This window comes from Branchiostoma lanceolatum, chromosome 6, assembly GCF_035083965.1.
Source record: "Branchiostoma lanceolatum isolate klBraLanc5 chromosome 6, klBraLanc5.hap2, whole genome shotgun sequence".
NCBI lineage: Eukaryota > Metazoa > Chordata > Leptocardii > Amphioxiformes > Branchiostomatidae > Branchiostoma > Branchiostoma lanceolatum.
In genome coordinates, this window is record NC_089727.1 from 18,178,048 (window position 1) to 18,202,727 (window position 24,680).

The window sequence follows — 24,680 nt, forward strand, 5'->3', positions numbered from 1 at the left end:
AATGTGTTTTGGTACACAAACTAAGCGTATGAAATCTTCGACCGCATTACCGCAGTCTCAGAACTCAGATGTTTACGCACACGTGGCGTGAAAAGTTGTTGAAAAATACCAGAAAGGTTTATATCTCCCATCGTCTCTTTGTGGTGGTCAAACCAATCTGCGTGATGATCTAGTGCAGAAAATCTAGTCTGTGTATTGTATGATGTTACATTATGAATCTTAAGTAACATACAGATGCTTGTATCAGTTTTGTATAATTGATTTTCAATGAATTTACAAATTATCTTTTTATTATTTTTCTTGAATTTCAATACCGTGCGACTTTTTTAAACGTGCACCCTTATATCATGCTGTCATTTAGATTAACGATTCTTCACTGATTATGGTATTAAAATGTTATTTACATCTAACGTTGGGTAACATAAATTCGGGATTTTTCCGATAATGGTTGACTAAAATCAATCTAGCAGAACAATAAACCATCCTTTTTTTCTATTATTCTGTCAGTATCATGTACTATCTTTGCACTAATCATATATATGGTAGATTTTGTCTCTAGTCGTGCTGACACAATAATATTTCAACTTGAAACTACCGTCCGCCGCACGCACAATGACGGTGTTGTCGGACAGGGGTGAACATTAATTCGGGAGAGAATATTCGTCTTGAATATCTTACCGCTAATTACATTTTATACAGCAGCTATTCGTTCCATCCTTGGCTTGAGGAGAGTGCTATGGATATAGACGTGTCCAAGTAAAAAAATACACGAAAAAACGGCCGTACCGCACACATCAGGCCTACGGGAACAACCCGTGTGTTGAGTCGGTAGCTATAGAACGTCAAAGTCGACATCCACCGTCATGGCAACATGTACATTATTCATGGAAAGTTAGCTGGATGCCGTAGCATTGATAATGTTTTGTACAATGAACGCAGTGGAAAATGAAATACATTTCCTTTGCCAATGCCCTCTATATGAGGCCGAAAGAAACGATTTATTTAAAACAGCTTCCGTTAATTCTCCTAGCTTTCACCATTTGAATAGCTTACAAAAATCCATATCACTACTAAAATCAACAAACCCACTTACGATGAAAAACGTGGGTCTCTTCATTTTCCACTGCCTTCAAAAAAGAAGTCAAACCCAACCATAGTCAACCTTAGTTAACTTAGAACTTTGACAGTAGCCTAGATACCTATTTTTGATTCCCATGTATTCCCATGTACTTGTTTGTCTGCAATTAGCCTTCGGGCATGAACTTGCAATAAAGTTATTGTTATTGATAATACTACTATGTCCATGTATTCCTTGTTGTGTTAGGAGCAAACTTTGAGGAAAATATCGTCCTCAGTCCACAATCACACGCAACATTTAGACAAAAAAGTGTTCCTCACAAACCTTTGTCGTCTGCTTGACAACAGGATTCTGGGTAATGATATGGCGGCGGGAAAATACACGTGCCGTAGGTTGTAGCAACAAAGAGGGGTTTTGATGATTGATCACACTTAGAGTCCAATTGCAGGTCAGCAATTTTAAGAAAATAAGTTGTCTTGCAAATGATTGTGTTTAGCAGGAAGCGGATGTGACATTTGTCTTATAAACCAGCCGACAACGATGTAGTTTGATTCTCCCACGAAGCCCTCAGACTGTTCCAATAAGGGACGGAGAGTTTTTGTCCTCGTCGCCTTCTAATGCATGCTTATCGAAGCTTTTCAGACAGTGTTCTGAATACGTTAGTCTGTCAAGTTTGCATTTCTAGCGGTATTACTGATGTTGCATCTATCACATATCCCTAAATACCCCGTTTTCGAAAAATCCCGAATTTAAGTACCCCACGAATTTATGTTACCCAACGTTACATTTTGAATATTTGTACAATAATTGACACACATCGGTACGTATTTGTAAATATTTCAAAATTGAACTGAGTCACTGATTATGAGTAAAAAGTTTGACACAAATAGTTTTACAAGCGTATGCCAGGCGGGTGTTAATAAAAAAAACGTTTGAACTATCCGCTTCCTAGGGCTGTGGTCCCCCTCCACGGCATGGCAGTATATCATTTGGTCAAACATGTCTAAGACGAGGTCACATTTCACCAGTAGCTCACTAATATTCCTCATTTGAATACAACCTACATTCGTCTTCAGACTCATTTAGAGTCACATATGAAAATTAGTGGATGCTATCTGAGATGTCTGCTACTCTTAAGATAATCCATCAAGTTTTCATTTTCATATTGCATTACGTTATGTTCTAACTGGATGTCTCACAAGTATCAATGAAACTGATTGGGCCATACCTCCAGCGTATACGCTCTACTCTTTGATGCAGAATATGAAATCATATCACGGTGCGGTACTCAGTGGTAAAAGTTGAAAACAAAGCGAATTTTTTGCTTTGATTGCCAGAAATCAGCTGTTTGAAATTTTCTCGTTTAACTAACAGCTTAAAATGGTTTTTGTGGCAATATTAATATTATGTTTTGCTTATGACTTTCTTTCCGATCTTTTTTCAGCCACGTTCTAAAAATAGCCCTTATATAGCCGAGTTCAAATTTTAAGGATTCATATCATTTAAAAAAGTATATAAACAACTCAGGATTAGTCAAAATTGTTTTGAAAATAATTAAAGCTCATGTTACATGGGAAGAAGATCGTGAAAAGACGTTTGAGTACTTACTTAACATCATCTTAACTAAACTTCATACAAACATGTGGGTTGAAAGAAAACTTCAGTTGTTATGATAACCACTTATAATCTATGAAAACTGATAAATGATTCACGAGATTTTGCTCTATTGGTCTAGCAACGTCGTCAATTCTGTGCCTGTATTTCCTTTTAAATTATCGCAACTGCTGTTTTACCAGTACAGCGGCAACAGCTGATTCACTCGTACAACGAAGGTTCGTCGTCAATCTTTAGCTTGTGGCCAATATCAGTTTCAAAAGCGACGTTCGGATCAGTTTTAAACGTTATTAAACTAAATGGATATTCCTGAAGCTTAATCGGTTAATAAATGGATAAATGGGAATGGAGTTTTTTGCTGATGTAGTCATCCAAAACAGAAGTTGACTGTTACCTACCTGTTTCGATATCTTGGCTAGAAGGTGATGCCATCTTCGAATTCGGTAGATTAGGAGGGGGCCTTTCTCTGCAGCCTGTTTTTTTCATCTTCTTTCCAGAAGTTGAGGACCCCAAAACGATGGAGCTCACTTAGTCAAAAGGGGGCGTTGCCTACAGAAACAAAATTTTCTGACAAACCGTCGATAAAGAAACTAATAATATTTAAAACTAACACGAGCGTCGCTTTTGAAAATTTTAAAGTTAAAAGTCAAAACACAGTATTAAAAGGGCGTAAAAACTGACCTTAAAGTATAGGCCAATCGTTCTAGTTTACCTGCGGACGTATTGGTAGCGTAACGTTTCACCGCCTCGGCTTCTTCGTACGTGTGTGAAGACGTCTCTTGGTCTTCTTGGCGCTTGTTAGAAGCGCCGTTGCCATGGCGGACACGCCCTCCTGATCCATCCTGATGGACATCAGGTGGTTGGGGCGGCGTCCCGCTAGTTTGGCCGGGCCCCGACCGAGGGCAACGTACAGGGTGTGCCTCCTCGTACATTTTTACTGTACTGGCATGGTACAGGTGCGCAGGCTATAGCTGGTAAAAGTATAATGAATATAGAAAAAAATAACCCCATAATAGGTCTACAGATGTAAGAACACTGACGCCTACAAAGGACCTTTGTATTGTGTTATTACAAATATCAAATGACATCATGATTAGTCCTTTGGGCGTATATTGAAGTACCAGAACTGTTTGAAGTGCTGAGAATTGCGCCTTATTCATCTGTTTGGCCAGTGGTAGATAAATTTTACGAACAAAAGTAAGCTAGAAGGCACGCACACATCAAAGAAAAGTTTTTTTCAAATGTACGTGAGAATTCCTGTGCGTGTTTACCGATATTGCAGATGCACAGGTATTTGTGTACTTGGATGAAATGCGCCGCCTAACAATCCTTACATAAACTTCAATAATTTATCGTGAAAACAATATTCTCATGGATTGAAAACGTTGTATAGCAATTCTTACCAAAGATCTTAAAAACCCTATAAAATCTGGCATAAAATTGGCCAATCAAAAAAAGTGCAATATTAACCTACTGTAACTTTTCTGGTAGGTGCAACTACTGATGGGAAAGGATGGAAAGAACAGTAAGATATGGTGGATGTTAAAGTATAGAAATAAACACTGCAGATGTATATTATGTCCAGCTATATTCATTTTACTAATGGTGATGTATCAAAGCAAATTAAAAGTTGAAGTGAAATTGTGATAGTTTTGTTGTGTTTGCGTCACTGTTATCAACCCAGACCAAGTAAATTCTATGAATGAAATCAGCATTGATTCAGTATTTTAAGAATTAGAGAAAAAAGAGAAAATTTTATTCATTCCAGATGACAACTGGTAATTTTATTGTATTGTATGAAATAGTTTAGATATTTAGAATTACTTCGGTGTTTGGTAACTGTTACTGACTATCACCCTGGGTAAGAATAGAAGTGCATCTAAAGGCACAAATGAGATGACAACTGAAAACTAGACTGTAAAAACCTATTTGATTTTAGAGGGTGGATTAGCCGTCTAGCATTTTGTGTGGCATTGGATATTTATACGATTTATACAAAAGAAAGTAAATGAACACGAAAACTTATTTTCAGTTTCAGAATTCGTTTGGGCCTTTTGCATACAATACATATTTTTTGTTGGTTCATGTTCTGCCTGTAAAATTTTTCTTGCTTCCGTAAAAGTCATTTTCCGTCCCTCATCTTCTAGAGTAGATGTCTGAATGTAATTCATGAGATTTATGTATCTTGAATTGGTACATGGTGTGTTGGAGAAGGTAGGAAAACATTGTTTGTTTTCGGAACGTCTCATGGACACTTACAGTATTACAACTGATCTCACAATATAAGTAACTACATACACGCGCGCACACGAACGCAAGCACGCCCACAAACGCACTAGGGCACACACAGGTAAAACCTCCGTTGAATTTATTTAAAACAGAGGGGGAATCTTAATGACTTCCTAAGTTATTAACCTAAACGAAAATAACTCTTGAATACAACAGCGTTGGCTAGCTTTGAAGCACAGCGATTATGTCCAAATGGTAATGTTATACAGCAGTATAAATCAAAGACGAGAATGTCAATCAGTTCGGCACGTCGTGTTCAGCATCCAGATTTCATTAAAAACAATTCATAAATTTTATTACACAATCTATCATAGTGAACAAATGATTTAATGCCGCTAAATTCTTTAGCCCTGTGCAATTTTGTTTTTAGTGAAACTAGCCTACCATTTGGTAAGGGTCATAATCAGCTACAAGGGATGAGGCATTTTGGTACTATTTACTGTTCTGATTATCTGTTTCATCTGTTGGGCTTGACCCCAAAACTCCTTTGCCCTCCTGTCATCGCCAAGGTATCTCCAGGCGATAGACAAATTGTTCAGTGAGCTGGCGATGTCAGGATGTGCAGTGTCCTCACCATAGATTCTCTGCTTCATATGTAGTGACTGTCCATAATAGCTGATCGCCTTTCTGTGATCCCCAAGGTTACTCCAGGCGGCACCCAAGTTGTTAAATGAGCTAGCGATCTCAGGATGTACAGTGTCCTCCCCATAGATGCTCTGCCTCATCTCCAGTGCCTGTTCATAATAGCTGATCGCCTTTCTGTGATTACAAAGGTCGCTCCAGGCGTTACCCATGTTGATAAGTGAGCTGGCGATGTCAGGATGTGCAGTGTCCTCACCATGGATATTCCGTCTCATCTGTAGTGACTGTTTATAATAGCTAATCGCCTTTTTGTGATCCCCAAGATCACCCCAGGCGTTGCCCAAGTTATTAAGAGAGCTGGCGATGTCAGGATGTTCAGTGTTCTTCCCATAGATACTCCGCTTCATCTGTAGTGACCGTTCATAATAGCTGACCGCCTTTCTGTGATCCCGAAGATTACTCAAGGCATTACCCAAGTTGTTAAGTGAGCTGGCGATGTCAGGATGTGCAATGTCCTGACCATAGACACTCCGCCTCATCTGCAGTGCCTGTTCATGATAGCTGACCGCCTTTCTGTAGTCACCAATGCTATTAGCGGTGTTACCCAAGTTGTTAAGTGATGTGGCGATGTCAGGATGTGAAGTTACCTTGCCAAAGATACTCCGTCTCATCTGTAGTGACTTTTCATAATAGCTGACCGCCTTTCTGTGCTCTCCAAGGTGCCTCCAGGCGTTACCCATGTTGATAAGTGAGCTTGCGTTGTCAGGATGTGCAGTGTCCTCACCATAGATTATCCTACTCATCTGTAGTGCCTGTTCATAATAGCTGAATGCCTTTTTGGGATACCAAGGTCACCCCAGGCAATACCCAAGTTGTTAAGTGAGCCGGCGATGTCAGGATGTGAAGTGCCCTCGCCATAGATGCTCCGGTACATCCGTAGTGACTGTTCACCATAGCTGACCGCCTTTCTGTAATTTCCAAGGTTGCTCCAGACTCCAATTAAATTGTTAAGTGAGCTGGCGATGTCAGGATGCGCAGCGTCCTTACCATAGATACCAAAGTACATTTGTAGTGCCTGTTCATAAAAGTCGACGGCCTTTTTGTAATCACCAACGTTTCTCCAGACGTTACCCAAGTTGTTAAGTGAGTTTGCGACGTCAGGATGTGCAGTGCCCTCACCATAGATACTTTGTCTCATCTGTAGTGCCTGTTCATAATAGCTGATCGCCTTTTTGTGATCTCCAAGGTCTCTCCAGGCTCCACCCAAGTTATTAAGCAAGCTGGCGATGTCAGGATGCGCAGTGTCCTCACCATAGATACTTCGATACATCTTTAGTGACTGTCCATAATAGTTGACTGCCTTTCGATTGTCTCCAAGGTCTCTCCAGGCATTACTCAAGTTGTTAAATGAGCCGGCAATGTCAGAATGTGCAGCATCTTTACCATGTATTCTCCGGTACATCTGTAGTGACTGTTCATAATAGTTGACTGCCATTCTGTGGTCACCAAGGTTCCTCCAAGCGTTACCAATCTTGTTAAGGGAGGTTGCAACACCACTATGAGCAGTGTCTTCACTATGCATAGACAAATGATTATTGAGTGTTTGTTCTGTGCATCTCCTAAAATTTTGAAAATCGCACAGACTTTCGTATACCTCTGCTTTTAGTTCTGAAGAATTGTCAAACAGGGCTGGTGGCTCTGTCAAAGGCTTATTGCCGTTTAGTTGGGAAACAAAGCGCTTCAGTGGTCTTTCTGTGTAATAGTATCTAATCAGCTGCTTCGTGTTAGATATGTAAAACACTTTCTGTAATTTCTCTGCAATACCCGCATCGGTTGACATTGACGATAAGGCTGACATGTTTTCCACCTGACCACGATTGTTCATGTATGTCCGCAGCCTCAGTTCTGCTGAGATACTGACCAGTACCATCAAGTGGTGTGCATTTTCACTGTTGATAACTCTGCCATTTTCCAGCTCTTGAATAGTTCCCCAAATTGTGGTCGGTTGCATATTATGAAGTAGTGCCAAAGAGGATATTGCAAGGCCCGAAAACCGATAGATTTCTTTCTTTACATTCAGCAGACTGGCAGTGAGAGTCTGGGCTTTGAATGTTAGTGCATTCTCACTTAGATCAGTATTTGCTAATATCAATAATGTCTCGGTAGTTTCTCCAAGTTGCTGAGTCCATAAAGACCTGTACTCATCGACCAAGCCCTGTTCTCCTGTGATAAAAGACACATTTCCCAGTATACTAGCAAGATGATAGCCTTTCTTTAAATGGAAAGTAAGGTCGTCTGTCAGTATGTTGATCATGTTGATTGGCTTGTGGATGAGTTCGCTTGTCCCTGTGCTGTTTCTACCTCTGCCTAATGGAGTCTTGCATGCATGTGGCATAGCTCCGTCGAACGCAAAACCGCGCGGTGTTACTGAGTCATAAAACCATTTGTCCAGTGGGTCGTCTGAGTAAAAATCATTAAGAGACTTGATCCCCATGGCCGGGAGAATGGTCTCTCCAAGATTTATCACTTTAAGATGAAGATAATGAGTGAGGTTACGGAAATAGCTAACATAATACTCGGTTTCCTCCTCTACCAAAATGGCAAATTCCAGATCAGAGTATGGGGTTACCAGTCCTGTGGCATGTGAACCCAAGCCTATCATGGCGTACTTACATGGAGGGGGACCTATTACCTCCATGCATTCATCTACAAGGCCAGCTATGAACGTTTTACGCTGGTCAACAAGTGTCTGAAACAATTCTTTGATTGCTTTCGCTCTCTTCATCTCCACTTCTTTTATTTTTGGATTGTGGTCATCAAGACTATATGGATCTACCTCTTGTTCAATTCTTTTGATCTCTTTTTCTACGTAGTCCCTATCAGTCTTCAGCATCAATTTGTGTTTCTCTGGATCATCAATGTCTACCTTCTGTTCTATCTTCAGGACTTTTTCAACAAATACCTGAGCTATTTCCTGGATCGTTTGCTCTATATCTTCTCTCCTTGATCTTACCAGTGCTGCATTACAGAGTGCTGCAGCCTTGGTGAAATCGCCCCCGTCCTTTGAATGGATTCCTCTCCTCAGATAGACATCCCCCAACTTGTGTAAGGGCCCTGCCTCTTTTTTATGTTGACCTGTAAAACATTTATGAATTTTGTATTTTGTTACTCATTTTGTCAGCGAAACGTTTAGAATAAGAACTTGCTATGCCATCTAAGTTATTTTTCATGCCTCTCTTTTCTACCATTTGCGTTGTGGCATCAATGATATGTCAACGTTGCCAACAGTACATATGTCACGGTTATCATTGTTTTGTTTGAAACGCCTTTATATGATGACGGTAATGATATAGAGACGATAGAATTGCCATGAAAATAGTAAAGTTTGACGAGAAAAAACACACATTTTGTAACACTTATTAATAAAATCGTTTATACATCTTGGACTGATTTCACACAAAAATATAAGACCTACCTTTGACATGAACAGACTTGAGCGCAGCTGCAAAGCTTTGTTCTGCTTTGTCCAGGTCTCCAAGCTGCAGAGCCCTGCAGCCATTCTGTAGATGTCCCTCGTATATACTATGACAAAAAAGGATATAATATGACACAATATAAAAATCAAACCTCCACAAAATTTATATTTCTAACCATACAAATCTTATCTAGGTTGGAGTTAAGTCGCCTCTGAACTAAAGGAGAAATGTCCAGAATTACCATGATATCGTATGTAAAGGAAAACTCAACAAAAAACAAAGAAATACAAAGGCATGTATAAAACTAGAGTTTGGCGACTGCGTTAGCTCATACCTCTAGCTATGAACTATTTAGATCTTTTGTGAATTTCTGCGCCGGTAAGCAGCAGTTAGAGCGTTGAACCAATAGGTCCATTGGTCGATACTCAACGTTCCCGACGTTGTCTCCTTGGGAAAGACACTTTACACGACATTTTCCTGACGGTGGAGTGACACCCGCCTGGCCTCTTGGGCTATAGCGCTAATCTGTCAAAAAGTGTACCAAAAGTGATTTTTTCATTTCCATTTATATAAATTATGGAAATCATGCCCTTATTTGCATGTTATTTTACTATCTGTTTATATTCCACCTACCATGAATCACATGTGTTACTTTTATTTAAGTCAAGTTATGGACAACAATGGAATTAAAGAATTTCCTCATTAACTATGCAAATTAAGCCATTCTTTGAATAACTTGTATATAATTGTGTTCATCTCTGCCTTAGCTACCTGTATGCCTAAATGACGGAAATCTGTCTTTCTTTCTTCAGTTATCCTCTTCGGAATGATTTGACAAAAACGTTCTTAAAGTTCAAAAATTAAATCTTAGCGCGTCCAAACCTGGCGTCAAAAGCTTTCTGCTAAATGTCATAGAATGCCCGGGGCAAAATGGATGTATGGCAATCACTCGTGAATCGAGTATGATGACCGTGTCAGTCCCTACACCTAAGTAAGGAGAGTTGACACGGTAGCCTTCGCGTGGGTTTGTTTAGGGTGGATGACAGGTTGCGAATCTGAGACCCACACACTTTGGCATCCGCCTTCTTCAGCGGCATCAATTCGCGGGCCGGAGACGTGCTGGTTATCTCCATGAAAAAAAGGCTTTTTCATGGTTATACTGTTTTGCGTGCGTTTGGTGGTTGTGTGTATGTATGTGTCACCGGATGCTTAAAGTCACCATAACTGTAGAACCTGTACATGGATTGTAATGATTTTCGGTATGTGGGTGGGTGTTAAGAGGAGGAAGGTCAAGGTCGATTTTGGGCCCCCTGGCATGTGTGACTGGAACTGCAATGGCGTATTTGTAAAAATCTTCAATGTAGAAGAACTGAAGAGTGGATCGACAGATCGTCATGTTATTTGGTACACAGGTAGGTTAGACCAAGATGTACACACTTAAGTGCAAACTATGCAAATGAGACCGAATTTGCATAAGTAAGGAGGTAGATCGTTTGCATGTGTGTCGCTGGATGCTTTAAGTCAGCATAACTGTAGAACGTGTAGATGGATTGTAATGATATTTGGTATGTGGGTATGCGCTGGGAGGAGAATGGTCAAGGTCGATTTTGGGCCCCCTGGTTTGTGTCCCTGGAACTGCAATGGCCTATTTGTAAAAATGTTCTAAAGGGGTATAACTGATGAGAGGAACAACAGATTTTCATGTTATTTGGTACGCAGGTAGGTTGGACAGAGATGTACACACTGAAGTGCAAATCATGCAAAGTTAGTGTGTTTGCGTGTGTGTGCGCGTGTGTGTATGTTTGTGTCACTGTGTGTGTATGTATGTGTCACCGGATGCGTAAAATCGGCATAACTATAGAACGTGTAGATGAATTGTAATGATATTTGGTATAAGGGTAGTTGTCGGGAGGAGAAAGGTCAAGGTCGATTTTGGGCCCTCTGGTATGTGTCACTGGAACTGTAATGGCGTTTTTGTCAAAATCTTCAAAGGAGAATAAATGAAGAAAGGAGCGACAGATTTTCATGTTATTTGATATGCAGGTAGGTTGGACAGAGATGTACAAACTGAAGTGCTAATTATGCAAATTCGTACTGAATTTGCATAAGTAATGAGGAATATCTACTCTATTGTGGGCTTTGAGGTCGCGCCATCTGTTGGTCTCTTATCTAGGTCAGTAGCTATTTAGAGCCACTTCTCCCCTTGCCCGGCCAGTGTGGGTCATACCATTGAGCGATATAGAATGGGGGGAACTGGTTTAATAGAAAAACAAAGTTTCATGGAGATTTTGGGTCCTAAGACTCTTGTTCTGGTTGGGATGCTTGCAGTGAGCTGCCGGATGACTTGGTTACGCTCAAGGTCCGCCTTGATAATTAACGCCAGCCCGCCTGACGCTGCTCTCGTCCGCCAGTTGAAGACAACTGCCGTTGGAGACTTGTCCCTCTAACTGAGGGGGGGAAATACGTGTAAAGTGCTTTTCTCAAGGGCACAACGTTGGGGCGCAAGTTCGGACATGTCCCTGGGCCCACCCGGGATCGAACCTGGGTGTCATTGTTTCACAGCCGAGCGCACTACCACTTACTCCACACGACACCACACCCGGGGCAAAATATGCATTAAAAAAGCTGCTATGAATTTTACGCTATGAGTTAGTCTCTAACTTATATCACTTCTTTGATAACACAAGAGCTATCTACCACCCCAAAAAATCGTGACCAAAATATTTCCGGAATATGAGATATGAAAACTGGACGTTCAGCTGCAGTACCTAGGAAAGCTGCTCGGGGGCCAAAAGTTTAATCATTTCCAGTTTTTGCCACAAACTACCAACACACGAGATATTTAGTTATCTTGTTCATCAACAGACACATAAATGGTACTCAAAATGTAACCGCCATTTAGATAATTACAGACTCTAAAATGTGTTTTCTGTTGTTTGGCATCGTGAACATGGAGAAAAAGAACGCCCCATCATCATCATCGTCGGAACGCATAAAGGTCTTCTTTCACGTAAATATATATATAAGTGACAAACCCGTCATCGTCGCTCTGTGTTGTGACACCGATGCCTGCAGCATTGCCCCCTCTTGCAGCCATACTGTAAACAAACAGCACAATGTCATAAGTCACATTAACGGCTTTTGATATATTTCATCGAAGGACTGCCATGCTATTGCTACTCACTGTGCGGTCTGGAGGGACGCATCTCTTTAAACTATAGAGAATACTCGGAAGGGAAGCTCTAAGCCAAACCAATTTTCCATTATGATTGATAGCAATATGTAGTGTTATTTGGGTGTTGAACAATTCAAACTCATAATCCGAATACTACATATATATTATTACCTTTTTCAAGACAGGAGGTTATGTTGCGACGATTCTGTGTTCGTTGAGTGTGTCTGTCTGTTTGTTTGTTTGTTTATTTATTTGTTTGTGTACAATATAACTGATCAATATGCTGCAAATGTATCTTTCAAATTTCGATTATGAACCACAAAGTGGCTTTCTGTAGTACTGCATCAGAACCTCATGTTCTGGGCAATCTATGGTCATGATCTTTTTAAAGTTATGCTGCTCTTGCCTTTGGCTCATGAAGAAGAAGTATAGGCTTTGGCCCGCTATCAGATTTGCATGCTCAACTCAATATAGTACAATGCTGAAAATCTACCTTAAAGATTCAGGTTCAGTTCAATTAATCTGAAACACTAAACAACAATGGATATGTAAGCATCAACTCGTGTAGCATTCTTACGTGGTTCTCGGGCACTGTAGATGAAATAAAAAAATACCAGTTATATCATTCTCCAATCAATAGAACTAAACTTGCCTGATAAAGAAGAGGGTCAAAAACAATCATGAAGAACATTCTTTTCTATACCTACATGTGTAGATGGCGCATTCCGTCATTGATGACGTCACTTGAGCTTGCAACTGAGAAGGGGGAGAAGTGGTCCTTTCGTCCAGTCACGTCTTGTTGTCGTTGCGTACGTGTTGACCTCTACGTGAACCAATGGGAAGCAACGAATAAGTAACAGGTCTGCGTATTATTCAACGCACAACTAACTTTGATGAACAGTCAAAGCTAAGTACCGACATCAATTAAGGAAGACCAACGCAACAGTGTATGCTGTAAATGTGGTGACTGGTTGTTGATGTGGGTATCATTGACGACATGGATCCAAGCAATAGGGCACATGTTGTCCTTTGGCCAGGACCTTCGTCTACCCACAGACCAAACTCAAAGAAAATAGCAGAACACGCTCAATCGAAATCATGACGCAATAGGCAGTAGTGATAAAACCTAGCGTTTCATGACCTCATACCTTCGCCAAATAATATTAAACTTACCGACTGATGCAACTACAAAATTCCCGCCATTTACCAATATGGAATTATATTGCATTTTCTCACCATTCATTCAAATTAAGTCTTCATTTGCTTAAATGATTTTTCATCGATATTTCCCTCTTTCCCAGTGACATATGTCACATGTTTGAAAGTCCTATCATGGAATGTCGATGATGGTTAGACATCCAGATAATATGATAAGCAATAAAACAGTTGCTCAAACAACTTAGAATTTCATCAATTATGCAAATTAGCGCCTGTTTGGCAAAATTAGCATCTTACTCCGTCAATCATCAGATGCACTTTCAAATTAGCTATCTTCATTCCAAACATAACAAGAGTCTTAGGACCCGAAATCTCCATGAAATTTTGTTTTTTATTAAATGGTGTCTTTTTTGCCATAGTGAATTGTTCTTGCCCTTGCAAGTTGTATATTTTGTGCCAGTGGGTGCTTGTTTGGTTCTTATATGTAGTCTTTTTGGAAAACAGTTCCCTAGCAATGTCATTCTATATGCCTCAATGGTATGACCACCACCTGTCGGCCCCTGGAGAAGTGACCCAGTTTCGCTACTAATGTGACAGATGTGACCGAGTTTTGCTACATGCCTAGAATGGAGGTATAGATTTTCTTCATTTTTTTGCAAATTCAGTCTCAATTTGCATAATTTGCACTTCGGTGTCTACATGTCTGTCCAACCTACCTGCGTACCAAATGATATAAAAATCGGTTGTTCCTTTTTTCAGTTATTCTCCTTTAAAAGATTTTTTACAAATAGGCCATTGCAGTTCCAGTTACACATACCAGGGGGCCAAAAATCGACCTTGACCTTTCTCCTCCCAACACCTACCCACATACCAAATATCATTACAATCCATCTACACGTTTTACAGTTATGCTGACTGTAAGCATCCGGCGACACCAACATACGCACATGCAAACGACTTTCCTCCTTACTTATGCAAATTCAGTCCCAATTGGCATAATTTGCACTTCAGTGTGTACATCTCTGTCCAAGCTACCTGCGTACCAAATAACATGACAATAAATCGTTCCTTTCTTCAGTTATTCTCCTTAGAAGATTTTTACAAATAGGCCATTGCAGTTTCAGTGACACATACCAGGGGGCCAAAAATCGCCCTTGACCTTTCCCTTCCCAGTACCTACCAACAGACCAAATATCATTACAATCCATCCACATGTTCTACAGTTATGCTGACTTTAAGCATCCGGTGACACAAACATACACACAAACACGCAAACGCATGCAAAACAGTATCTCCATGAAATAAGTATTTTTTCATGGAGATAACAAATGAAACTAGAGTCATGTTTTTCAATCGTCCATTTAGAAATGTAAGCTGCGCTGTTGATAACATAACATAACATAACATAACATAACATAACATAGTGTTCGGATAAGAGGCATATTGCCTATGAGATCCGCGTCTTAAGCTTAGACTCGTAACTTGGAGTTCAGAGTTTGTAGTGAGAGTTTATGATGGGCTGGGTGAGTACTGCAGTCCCCTCCAGTGGTTGTCCATTTTGATTTGAAAGTACAAAGTGTTTACAGTTTCGGCAGCTACAACATCCGAAGGGATGTTGATCTACTGACCTAGATTCCAGGACACCAGCTGTAAAGCATTACAGTGAAAGATGCATACTATAGTTTATGATGCAGCAGTGCCAGAAGCTTTCCTCAGTAATTTTGCAGAATAGGTCATGATTTGCATAATGTGCATTTCATTGTGTTCGTCATCACCTACGGTGTCTATGTACCAAAAAACAATGAAAATTCATCAATTCCTGCTCAAGTTATTCTCTTCAAAAGTTATAAACAAAAAGGCCAACTGCAGTTAGAAGTAAAACATCAGGGAGCCCTGCCCCAAAAGCTATCTGCCACTCAAAAATCATGACCATAGGATCCCATAGCACAAAATTGACAACATACTTTCAGCGTATTTATAAACTTTCCTCATTCATTAGGCAATTTAGCTCCTGATTTGCATAAGTATGCAATTATGTTAAGAATCACCTACCCTATATACATGCAAAAAACATGACGATTCGGTAACCCCTGCTGGAGTTATTCCCTTTCAAATCTGACAACAAAAGCGCCAACTGCAGTTTTAAACAAGCTGTCAGGGGACCCAAACTTACTTTACTCACACCCAGTCTAAAAAGCTATCTACTTCTGTTCTCAAAAATCATGAACATGGCACCTCAAGGAGGCCCAAAATCGAACTTGACCTTCGCGACCCCTACCCATCCACTAAATACCATACACAACAATCAACAGCTTGTCGAATTATGCTGTCCATATATAACACACATACATGCACAGCTTGCTGAAGTACCGTAGGAAAACGCCAGGTAAACCATTTCCAAACTTGATCTTCGTTCCCACAACCGCTACTCACCTACAAAAATCATGAAGATCAATCCACAGTTTTTCGAGTTATGCTCTTGACATACATACAGACCCAGCCCCACCATGGCGTAACTCAAAAACATAACCTTCTCGGCAAATGTATAAGGTGCATAGATTATGAGAAAGTAAGACGCTGCTATCGATATCGTTCAAGGAGAAAACTGAATTGCCCCCACAAAAATACTCCTGTTTCATGACAGTCTGTCAAATTTCTGCATAGTGCACTCACCTTAGTTTTAGTTGTGATGATGTCTTGCCTGATTTTTGCGGTATGCAGTAAGCGGTGGACAATGACAACTGTTCCATGAACGCTGTGACACCGCGCCAGTGCCGTGTTGTACAGAGCAGTAGCTCTGGTCAAGTTCCTAGTGTCCCTAGTTTCTGTTCCTCTTTTCAGGTACACGTCGGCGACACTTTTGATCGCTTCTGTTTCTAACATGTTGTTCTCGTTTACTATTCCCTCCACCATCAACTGTGCGTATCCAACCAGCAAAGAGTCTGTGTAACCACCGGCAGCCCGTCTCTTGTCCAGGACTTGAAACTTTTCCGCCACTTTTGCAGGTGTAGTCGTTTCCTTGTCTTGAGTTGGCTGTTCCTTACCCTGTGATCCTTTTGACGACACCCCTTTCAAAAGCCTCTCCGTGTATTCGTATCGGTGTTCTATACCTTCTCCCTGATCCCTATTTTGACACCGGACTACAGCAGCCATGTAAAGAGCCAAGGCCATGTTTAACTTCCCTACGTCCTTCCCGAGTCTTCCCTTCTCCAAGTTCACGTCGCCCAGACTTTTGAGCAGCTCCAGTTCCAGCAGCCTGTCCTTGTCAGCCATGGCATCCACCAGGGCACGGAGGTAGCCTGTCTCCGCACGGGCTAGTCCGTACCTCCTGCCCTTCGCGTCCGCCTCACGGAGTTTCTCACAGACCCTCAACATGGTGAACTCGTGCTGTGTTACGGGAAGATCTCTAAAACCCCTTATATCCACGGGCACTGGACTCCGTGTTTGTATTGTTCCCCTGACTTGAACAGTGACAGGTGTCACACTGCTCGTGTCAACATTACGTCATCTGTCAGTTCAATGGTGAAAGGTTCAATAGAATAGCTTCATAAACATATCAGGTACGTAGCTTGTCTGCCTGTCTGTTTGAAATATAAGTGCTCAGGTCGGTAGCTCTTTTTGGTACTATGATCACAGTTTACCTGTCAGCATATGCACCTTTTTGCCTGCCGCCACTGTGTCTTCAGTTGCTTGTCTTCACTGAAACAGAAGATTTGAAATGCACCTGTTTACTGTGACGTTGCAGCCACCCCCCCCCCCCCCCCCCCCCAACATAAACGCACTTGCCAAACCCGCATAAGAGTTGTTTACAGGAGAATTCATGCCAGGTATAAGAATTTTCCTACTCCACTTTTACATCAAAAGTAACCTCCTTTCGTGGTTAGATCCTGAGACCTTAACGTCACCTTTTAGTAGTCTCATGATGTTAGTTTGGACAGTATTATGTCGGAGTATCGTGTTTTTCATGCGTACCGTACGACATTTGGTCAACATATACACAGCTTGCAGTCCTGTCAGATCTGTGTTCTCCTCAGTACAGCTAAGAGTGAAGAATAGCAAACTTATTAGATATTGAAAAAACACATTTCACCCTCAATTTGCAGGTAAAATCAACGATTCAAACCCACGATCGACTGGCACCACGAAAGCGGAAGTCCCCAGGTGTGACCTCACCTGTAGGGCGGGGCGTCTGGGAACGGGGATTCCCCGTCTTTTGGGATGTTCCATTCGCAAACGATATGGGAGGGAGAGGTGACTTTCTAATTCATAGTTGATTATAGTCCAACATATATTGAACGAATAAAAAGTAGATCTCATTTAATTCGGTACCTCTTTGCCCAATTATAGTAATATTACATCTAAGAATCACATATATATTCTACAGAGGTTTTATTTTTATGCTTTATTCGGCAGAAATGAGACCTGGACATAGTAGTGCGAAGATCCGATAAAAGAGAACACTGGAAAAGCACATTAAGACACAGTATAGGCGACCAAGAAGCCATGCAGTCCCTGGCCTGTGCACTTAAGTCTTACGCAGTTAGACAGGTTACATGATATGTTGACGAGTGTTTTCAAACCTTTAGTGTATTGAACCTTTCACCTTTCACCTTTGAACTGACGTTTTCAATGTTGACACGAGCAATCTGACACCTGTTTTCGTTCCACGTATAGAACTAACACGAAGTCCGGCGCCCGTTGATATAAGAAGTTTTAGAGTTAGCACAGCACAGTTTCGCCATGTTGAGGGTCTGTGAGAAACTCCGTGAGGCGGACGCGAAGGGCAGGAGGTGCGGACTAGTCCGCGCGGAGACAGGCTACCTCCGTGCCCTGGTGGACGCCGTAGCTGACATGGACAGGCTGGCGGAAGTGGAGCTGCTCAAAAGTCTGGGTGACGTGAACTTGGAGAAGGGAAGACTCGGGAAGGACGTAGGGAAGTTCAACATGGCCTTGACGCTTTACATGGCTGCTGTGGTCCGGTGTGACCATCGGGAGCAAGAAGAAGTTATAGAACAACGATACGAATACACGGAGAGGCTTTTACAAGGGGTGTCGTCAACGGTGTCAACGGTTGAGGAACAGTCAACTGAAGATAAAGAGACAACTACACTTGCAAAGGTGGATGGAACGTTTCAAGACCTGGACAAGAGACGGGCTGCCGGTGGTAACACAGACTTCGTGTTGGTTGGATACGCACGGTTGATGGTAGAGGGAATAGTAAACGGGAACAACATGTTAGAAACAGAAGCGATCAAAAGTATCGGTGACGTGTACTTGAAAAGAGGATCAGAAACCAGAGACACTAGAGACTTGACCAAAGCTACTGCGCTGTACAACACGGCACTGGGGCGGTGTCACAACGTTCATGGAACTGTCGTCATTGTCCACCGCTTACTACATACAGCAAAGACCCGACAAGAAATCAGCACAACAAGCATAAAAGTGAGTTTTTTAACGATTGCAGGTTCTTGAATTGACTTCTTTTACATTTAATGCCTATTATTGCTTTCCTTACTTCTGAAGACAAAGGTATTACTTGGGTTTATTCTATAAAGTATTTTTGAGGACAAAATACTAAGTAGCTCCAGAATTTGTGAATGTATTTTCACAATGTTTGGTCTGTTGGTATATGAAGGTCTTGACATGTGCCTATCATATTGCGTCCATATAGTCAATGATGCCCAAATCAACAACAAGGCACCGTATTCTACGAGTCACGCTGTGTCCTTTACCTTTGACCTTTCGCCAAAGTTCAGTTGTACGTTGAATAATATGATTACTCACCTGTTAAGGTTCCGGTTTGGAATATCAAGCTAGTGACCACCCCTATAACTACTCCGTGAAATATGACGCAAATCATCTAGGTTTTCTCCTATCATAGTTCTCAAATTATAGTTTTGGCTTCAGTTTTTTCGGTTATCTTTATAACAATGTGCAATCCTTTATATTTCCTGAAAAGCCTAATCGGCGTAGCGTTTTACGGTTGCGTAGTTTTGGTCGTCCACGAATACTTCCTGGTATCAGTGCACGATGACGGTAACGCGGCTTTGTCACGTATCCCCGTCTTTCTAAAGACATGTCAGATCGGCCCTGAATCGTAAAAAAAACTACGAACCGAGACCTTAACCATTAATGGCTTCTTGTCGATTCTCGTAGAGATCCACACGTACCCAACAAGACGTAACACGACGGGAGGGCCACTTCTCCATGTTCTCATCGTCATCTTCAAGTGACGCCATGCGACATTTGCACATGTAGGTACAGGGAAAACTGGTTCTTTGTACCTGTTTTTCTTCCATATCAGGTATATAGATATGTTGTTTGGGGAATAATGTAATTGAAAATTCGTTGAAATTGACATGCTGAGAATGGATTCCGAGGAATTTTCCGACCAATTCGAGGGTATCGAGGAGATAGTGGGCTTTAAATTCTGAAAATTTCTTGAAATCTATGCCCAGAAAAGCCAGATTGAAAAGCTCTTTTCGTGTTGGTTGTCATTAATGTCAATCCCCAAATATGGCATATATATATATATATATATATATTCCTAACTAGATGGAGGACGGAGCGGGGGGGGGGGCTAGAAGTGCCAGTGACGTCCTATAACTGCTGAACGAAGTGAGCTAGGACAACCAAACTTTGTGACTTTTGATAAATTCACTTGGCAACAATGTCATAACAATTGTATATGTTTATGTGAGCAACGGGTTTCGGATAGGCATATTTGACAAAATTCACAAATTTTGGCTTAAATAATGAAGTTTCAAGGTTTTCTTGCTCAATCACCATTGATTTCCCACATTATTAACAACATATGTCATCTAATGTAATTTCTATGATTTGATATTCATGAATTATGCTAATTTGATGACGGTATCGGTCAAAATCCAAGATGGCGGAGCATACTTAGTTTAGGTATAAACAGGCTTTTTCCCCTTCAAATTCGTCACTACGTATTACCTGGTATACCGGATTTTGAAACAGGCAGAAGTTTCAGACAGCATCCGCTATCTTTCGTCAGTGACTAAGGAAAGATCTGGCAGAACCAGGTTTTATACCAAACCGCTGAATAGCTATGCTAATGGAGTGAAGGTAATTTCAGATGGTTCAATAGAATAGTACGTCAAGTACGTCAAGACAATGTCGTATGTTAGTGCCCAATTAGCTCCTGTTACTTTAAGAGCTAATGTTGTTCGTCGGGGTTGAGGGTGGGTGGTTAGAGAGCTATCCAAAGTGCCTAAAAGTTCGACGCGTAGACCTCCTTTGCTGTTGCAATGAGGGTGGGGTTATATATTCTGTCAATAATGTATAGTATTATTGATTGGAAAATGATGTCATATACACTTTGTTATTCCTATTCAGTGTCCAAGACCCGCAGAAAGCTGAGAACCTAGCACGGGTTGACGATGACAAGTTGGTATATCCCATTTCTTTCTTTAGTGTTTTAGAAGTTGAAGTCTTAAATGCAAATTCTAAGCATTTCAATTCGTTAAAAAACTGAAGGAGATGAACGCTTTGCATAAAGGATAATCATAATGCAATGATGGCTAGATATATACAGTATCCTATTTCTGTTCCAGTATATACAAAGAACATTTACAAGATGGCTTAAAAGCCCTGCAGGCTGGAGACCTGGATAAAGCAGAACAAAGCTTTGCAGCTTCGCTCAAGTGTGTTCATGTCAAAAGTAAGTCTTATTATGATTATCTTCGCCAGAAGGTTATCTTTTCGGTTTTGCTTTAGTGGAATGGCTGTGAATGTAAACAATATAACCCAATAAGCTGTAAATAGATGTTTTAATTGGTGTACTCATCAACAATTCCACAATATTGCGGAAAAGCAAACAATAGAAAAATGGGTTAAGGAGTCGGAGATTTATTTCCGAACGTTTCGAGTGACATCGATCACTCTTCTTCAGCGTCACTAAAATGAACTAGCAGAAGTGAACTAGCAGCGTCACTAAAATAAACTTCTTTTATGTTGACGCTGAAGAGGAGTGATGGATGTCACTCTAAACGCCCGGAAATAAATCTCCGAATTCTTATCCAGTTGTAGACTTTCTCTTTACAGAATCATTGTTTACCTGGATGTATAACCTTCACAAATGTATAGACGAAATTGTGTAAAATATTTACATCTCAACTATTTCTCTATCGATAAGAATGATTAAATACGAGATAACAATTCATAACTTTTGTCTTAACTTGTACCTTTTGTAACAGGCCAACACAGGAAAGAGGCAGAGCCCCTATACCAGTTAGGCCACGTTTACCTGAAGAGAGGAATCCAGTCAAAGGACGGGGGCGATTTCACCAAGGCTGCAGCACTCTGTAATGCAGCACTGGTAAGATCAAGGAGACAAGATATATTGGTAACAATCCAGGAAATAACTAAAAGATTTGTTAAGGAAGTCCTGAAGATTGAACAGAAGGTAGACATTCATGATACAGAGAAACATAAGTCGATGTTGAAGGCTGATAGGGAGTCGTAGAAAAAGAGATCAAAAGAATTGAGGAAGAGGTAGATCCATATTGCCTTGATGACACCGACCCAAAGATAAAAGAAGTGGAGATAAAGAGAGTGGAATACTTCAAAGCACTGTTTCAGACAGTTGTAGATCAGCGTAAAACGTTCATAGCTGGCCTTGTAGATGAATGCATAGAGGTAATGGGTCCCCCTCCCTGTAAGTACGCCATGATAGGTTTGGGTTCACAAGCCACTGGATTGGTAACCCCATACTCTGATCTGGAATTTGCTATTTTGGTAGAGGATGAAACCGAGCATAATGTTGTCTATTTCCGCAATCTCACCCATTATCTGCACCTCAAAGTGATAGATCTGGGAGAAACCATTCTCCCGGCCATGGGGATTAAGTCTCTTAATGATTTCTACTCAGACGACCAACTGGACAACTGGTTGTATGACTCTGTAACACCGCGCGGTTTATCGTTCGACGGAGCCATGCCACATGCATGCAAGACTCCGTTTGGCAGGGATAGAATGAGCACAGGAACAAGCGAACTCATCCACACACCAAGCAATATGACCAACATTCTAAAAGACGACCTTAGGTTCCATTTAAAGAAAGGCTACCATCTTGCTAGTATACTGGGAAATGTGTCCTTTATCACAGGAGAGCAGAGCTTGGTTGATGAGTACAGGTCTTTATTGAATCAGCAACTTGAAACAAACGGGACATTATTAATGCTAGCGAGTACTGATCTAAGTGAGAATGCATCATCATTCAAAACCCAGACTCTCACTGCCAGTCTGTTGAATGTAAAGAAAGAAATGTATCGGTTTTCTGGCCTTGCAATATCCACTTGGGCGCTACTTCATAACATACAACCGACCATAATTTGGGAGACTATTCAGGAACTTGAAAAAAGAGGGGTCATCAACATTGAAAACGCACACCACCTGATGGTGCTAGTCAGTATCTCAGCAGAACTGAGGCTACGGACATACATGAACAATCATGGTCAGGTGGAAAACATGTCAACATTGTCGTCAATGTCAATCGATACTGGCATTGGGGAGAAATTGAAGAATGTATTTTACGTCTCAAACACAAAACAGCTCATGAGATACTATTACACAGAAAAGCCATTGAAACGCTTTATTTCACAGCTGCTGACCGACCATCAGCCTTCGACTGTTCTGCCAATCTTGTTTGACAATTCTTCAAAACTAAAAGCAGAGGTGTACGAAAGTCTGTGCGATTTTCAAAATTTAAAGAAATGCAGGGAGCAAACACTACAAACATATTTGTCTAAACATAGTGAAAACACTACACACAGTGACGTTGCCGAGACTCTTATCAAGTTGGGTAACGCCTGTTTGAAACTTGGCGATCATAGAAAGGCAATTAACTTTTATGAACAGTCACTAAAGATGATGCGCAGTATGTATGGTGAAGGCACTGCACATCCTAACATCGCCGTCATCCTTATAAACCTGGGTACCACCTGGAGCGACCTTGGAGATTATAGGAAGTCGATGAGCTATCATGAACAGGCACTACAGATAGAGCGGAGTATCTATGGTGAGAACACTGCACACCCTGACATTGCCAGCTCATTTAACAACTTGGGTGTCACCTGGAGCCAACTTGGAGATCACAGAAAGGCCATCAGTTATCATGAACAGTCACTAGAGATGGAGCGGAGTATCTATGGTGATGACACTGCGCATCCTGACATCGCCCGCTCACTTAACAACTTGGGTATCGCCTGGAGAAGCCTTGGAGATTACAGAAAGGCGGTCAGCTATTGTGAACAGTCACTACAGATGGAGCGGGGTATCTATGGTGAGGACACCGCACATCCTCACATCGCCAATTCACTTGCCAACTTGGGTACCGCCATGAGCGACCTAGGTGATCACAGAAGGGCAGTCATGTGTCATGAACAGGCCCTGAAGATGAAAAGGAGTATCTATGGTGAGAACACCGTACATCCTGACATAGCCGCAGCCCTTGGCAACTTGGGCAGAACCGCAAGTAACCTTGGTGATAACAGAAGGGCGATAAGGTGCCATGAACAGGCACTACAGATGATGCGGGGTATCCACGGTGAGGATACTGCACATCATGACATCGCAATCATACTTAACAACTTGGGTATCGCCACCGGTAGTAACATTGGATATCAAAGAAAGGCGGTCAGCTATCATGAACAGGCGCTAAATATGATGCTGAGTATATATGGTGAGAACGCCGCACATCCTGAGATTGCCTATTTACTCAACAACTTGAGTAAGGCACTGAGTGACATTGGGGATCACAGAAAGGCGGTCAACTGTTGTGAAAAGTCACTGCAGATGAACCGGATCATCTATGGTCAGGACACTGGACACCCTGCCATTACGGGCTCTCTTAACAACTTGGGTACCGCCTGGAGCAACCTTGGTGATCACAGAAAGGCAGCCAGGTGTCATGAACAGGCAATACAGATGATGCAGCGTATCTATGGTGAAAACACTGCACACCCTGACATCGCCGGCTCACTTACCAACTTGGGTATCGCCTGTGGACACCTTGGTTATCACAGAAAGGCGGTCAGCTATCATGAGCAGTCACTACAGATGAGACAGCGTATCTATGGTAAGGACACTGCACACCCTGACATCGCCAGTTCACTGAACAATTTGTCCATCGCATGGAGAGTACTTGGTGACCACGAAAAGGGCTTCAGCTATTCTGTTCAGGCCGAACAGATGAAGGAGATCATAAGAACAACAAATAGTACAAAATTGTCTCATCCATTGTAGCTGTTTATGACCTACCTTATAAAATCGTAGGCTACTT

General features: G+C 41.4%; 4 protein-coding genes across 4 annotated transcripts; 2 read left to right on the forward strand and 2 right to left on the reverse strand.

Moving 5' to 3' along the window:
- Positions 1-5,300: 5,300 nt before the first annotated feature.
- On the reverse strand, positions 5,301-9,146 carry LOC136437451 (uncharacterized). The gene is made up of 2 exons (XM_066432070.1): positions 9,039-9,146; positions 5,301-8,698 (listed from the first exon to the last, which is right to left on the reverse strand). Exon 2 carries the CDS (start codon positions 6,364-6,366, stop codon positions 5,389-5,391), a length of 978 nt encoding a protein of 325 aa, XP_066288167.1. The 5' UTR covers positions 6,367-8,698; positions 9,039-9,146; the 3' UTR covers positions 5,301-5,388.
- A 2,812-nt stretch (positions 9,147-11,958) lies between these two features.
- Positions 11,959-17,067, reverse strand: LOC136437452 (uncharacterized). Its single transcript, XM_066432072.1, has 3 exons — positions 16,046-17,067; positions 12,922-13,037; positions 11,959-12,137 (listed from the first exon to the last, which is right to left on the reverse strand). Exons 1-3 carry the CDS (start codon positions 16,745-16,747, stop codon positions 12,017-12,019), a joined length of 939 nt encoding a protein of 312 aa, XP_066288169.1. The 5' UTR covers positions 16,748-17,067; the 3' UTR covers positions 11,959-12,016.
- Positions 17,068-17,885: 818 nt separating this feature from the next.
- Positions 17,886-21,633, forward strand: LOC136437539 (uncharacterized). Its single transcript, XM_066432153.1, has 4 exons — positions 17,886-18,814; positions 19,529-19,626; positions 20,735-20,789; positions 21,595-21,633. The coding sequence occupies exons 1-4, from the start codon at positions 18,113-18,115 to the stop codon at positions 21,631-21,633; spliced, it is 894 nt and encodes a 297-aa protein (XP_066288250.1). The 5' UTR covers positions 17,886-18,112.
- Positions 21,634-23,278: 1,645 nt separating this feature from the next.
- Positions 23,279-24,643, forward strand: LOC136437540 (nephrocystin-3-like). The gene has a single exon (XM_066432154.1). The coding sequence runs from the start codon at positions 23,279-23,281 to the stop codon at positions 24,641-24,643; it is 1,365 nt and encodes a 454-aa protein (XP_066288251.1).
- Positions 24,644-24,680: the final 37 nt, after the last annotated feature.

Bases quoted from the DNA above. Each gene is read 5' to 3' on its own strand.
- LOC136437451 (XM_066432070.1), bottom strand. From the start codon at position 6,366: ATGAGTAGGATAATCTATGGTGAGGACACTGCACATCCTGACAACGCA.
- LOC136437539 (XM_066432153.1), top strand. From the start codon at position 18,113: ATGTTGAGGGTCTGTGAGAAACTCCGTGAGGCGGACGCGAAGGGCAGG. The intron at 19,627-20,734 runs GTAGGTACAGGG...ATTCCTATTCAG, and splicing joins GCCATGCGACATTTGCACAT to TGTCCAAGACCCGCAGAAAG. The intron at 20,790-21,594 runs GTATATCCCATT...CTTTTGTAACAG, and splicing joins GGGTTGACGATGACAAGTTG to GCCAACACAGGAAAGAGGCA.
- LOC136437452 (XM_066432072.1), bottom strand. From the start codon at position 16,747: ATGTTGAGGGTCTGTGAGAAACTCCGTGAGGCGGACGCGAAGGGCAGG. The intron at 13,038-16,045 runs GTGAGTGCACTA...TGGTTCACGTAG, and splicing joins TCATCACAACTAAAACTAAG to AGGTCAACACGTACGCAACG. The intron at 12,138-12,921 runs GTAGGTATAGAA...GTTTGTTTACAG, and splicing joins GGAATGCGCCATCTACACAT to TATGGCTGCAAGAGGGGGCA.
- LOC136437540 (XM_066432154.1), top strand. From the start codon at position 23,279: ATGTATGGTGAAGGCACTGCACATCCTAACATCGCCGTCATCCTTATA.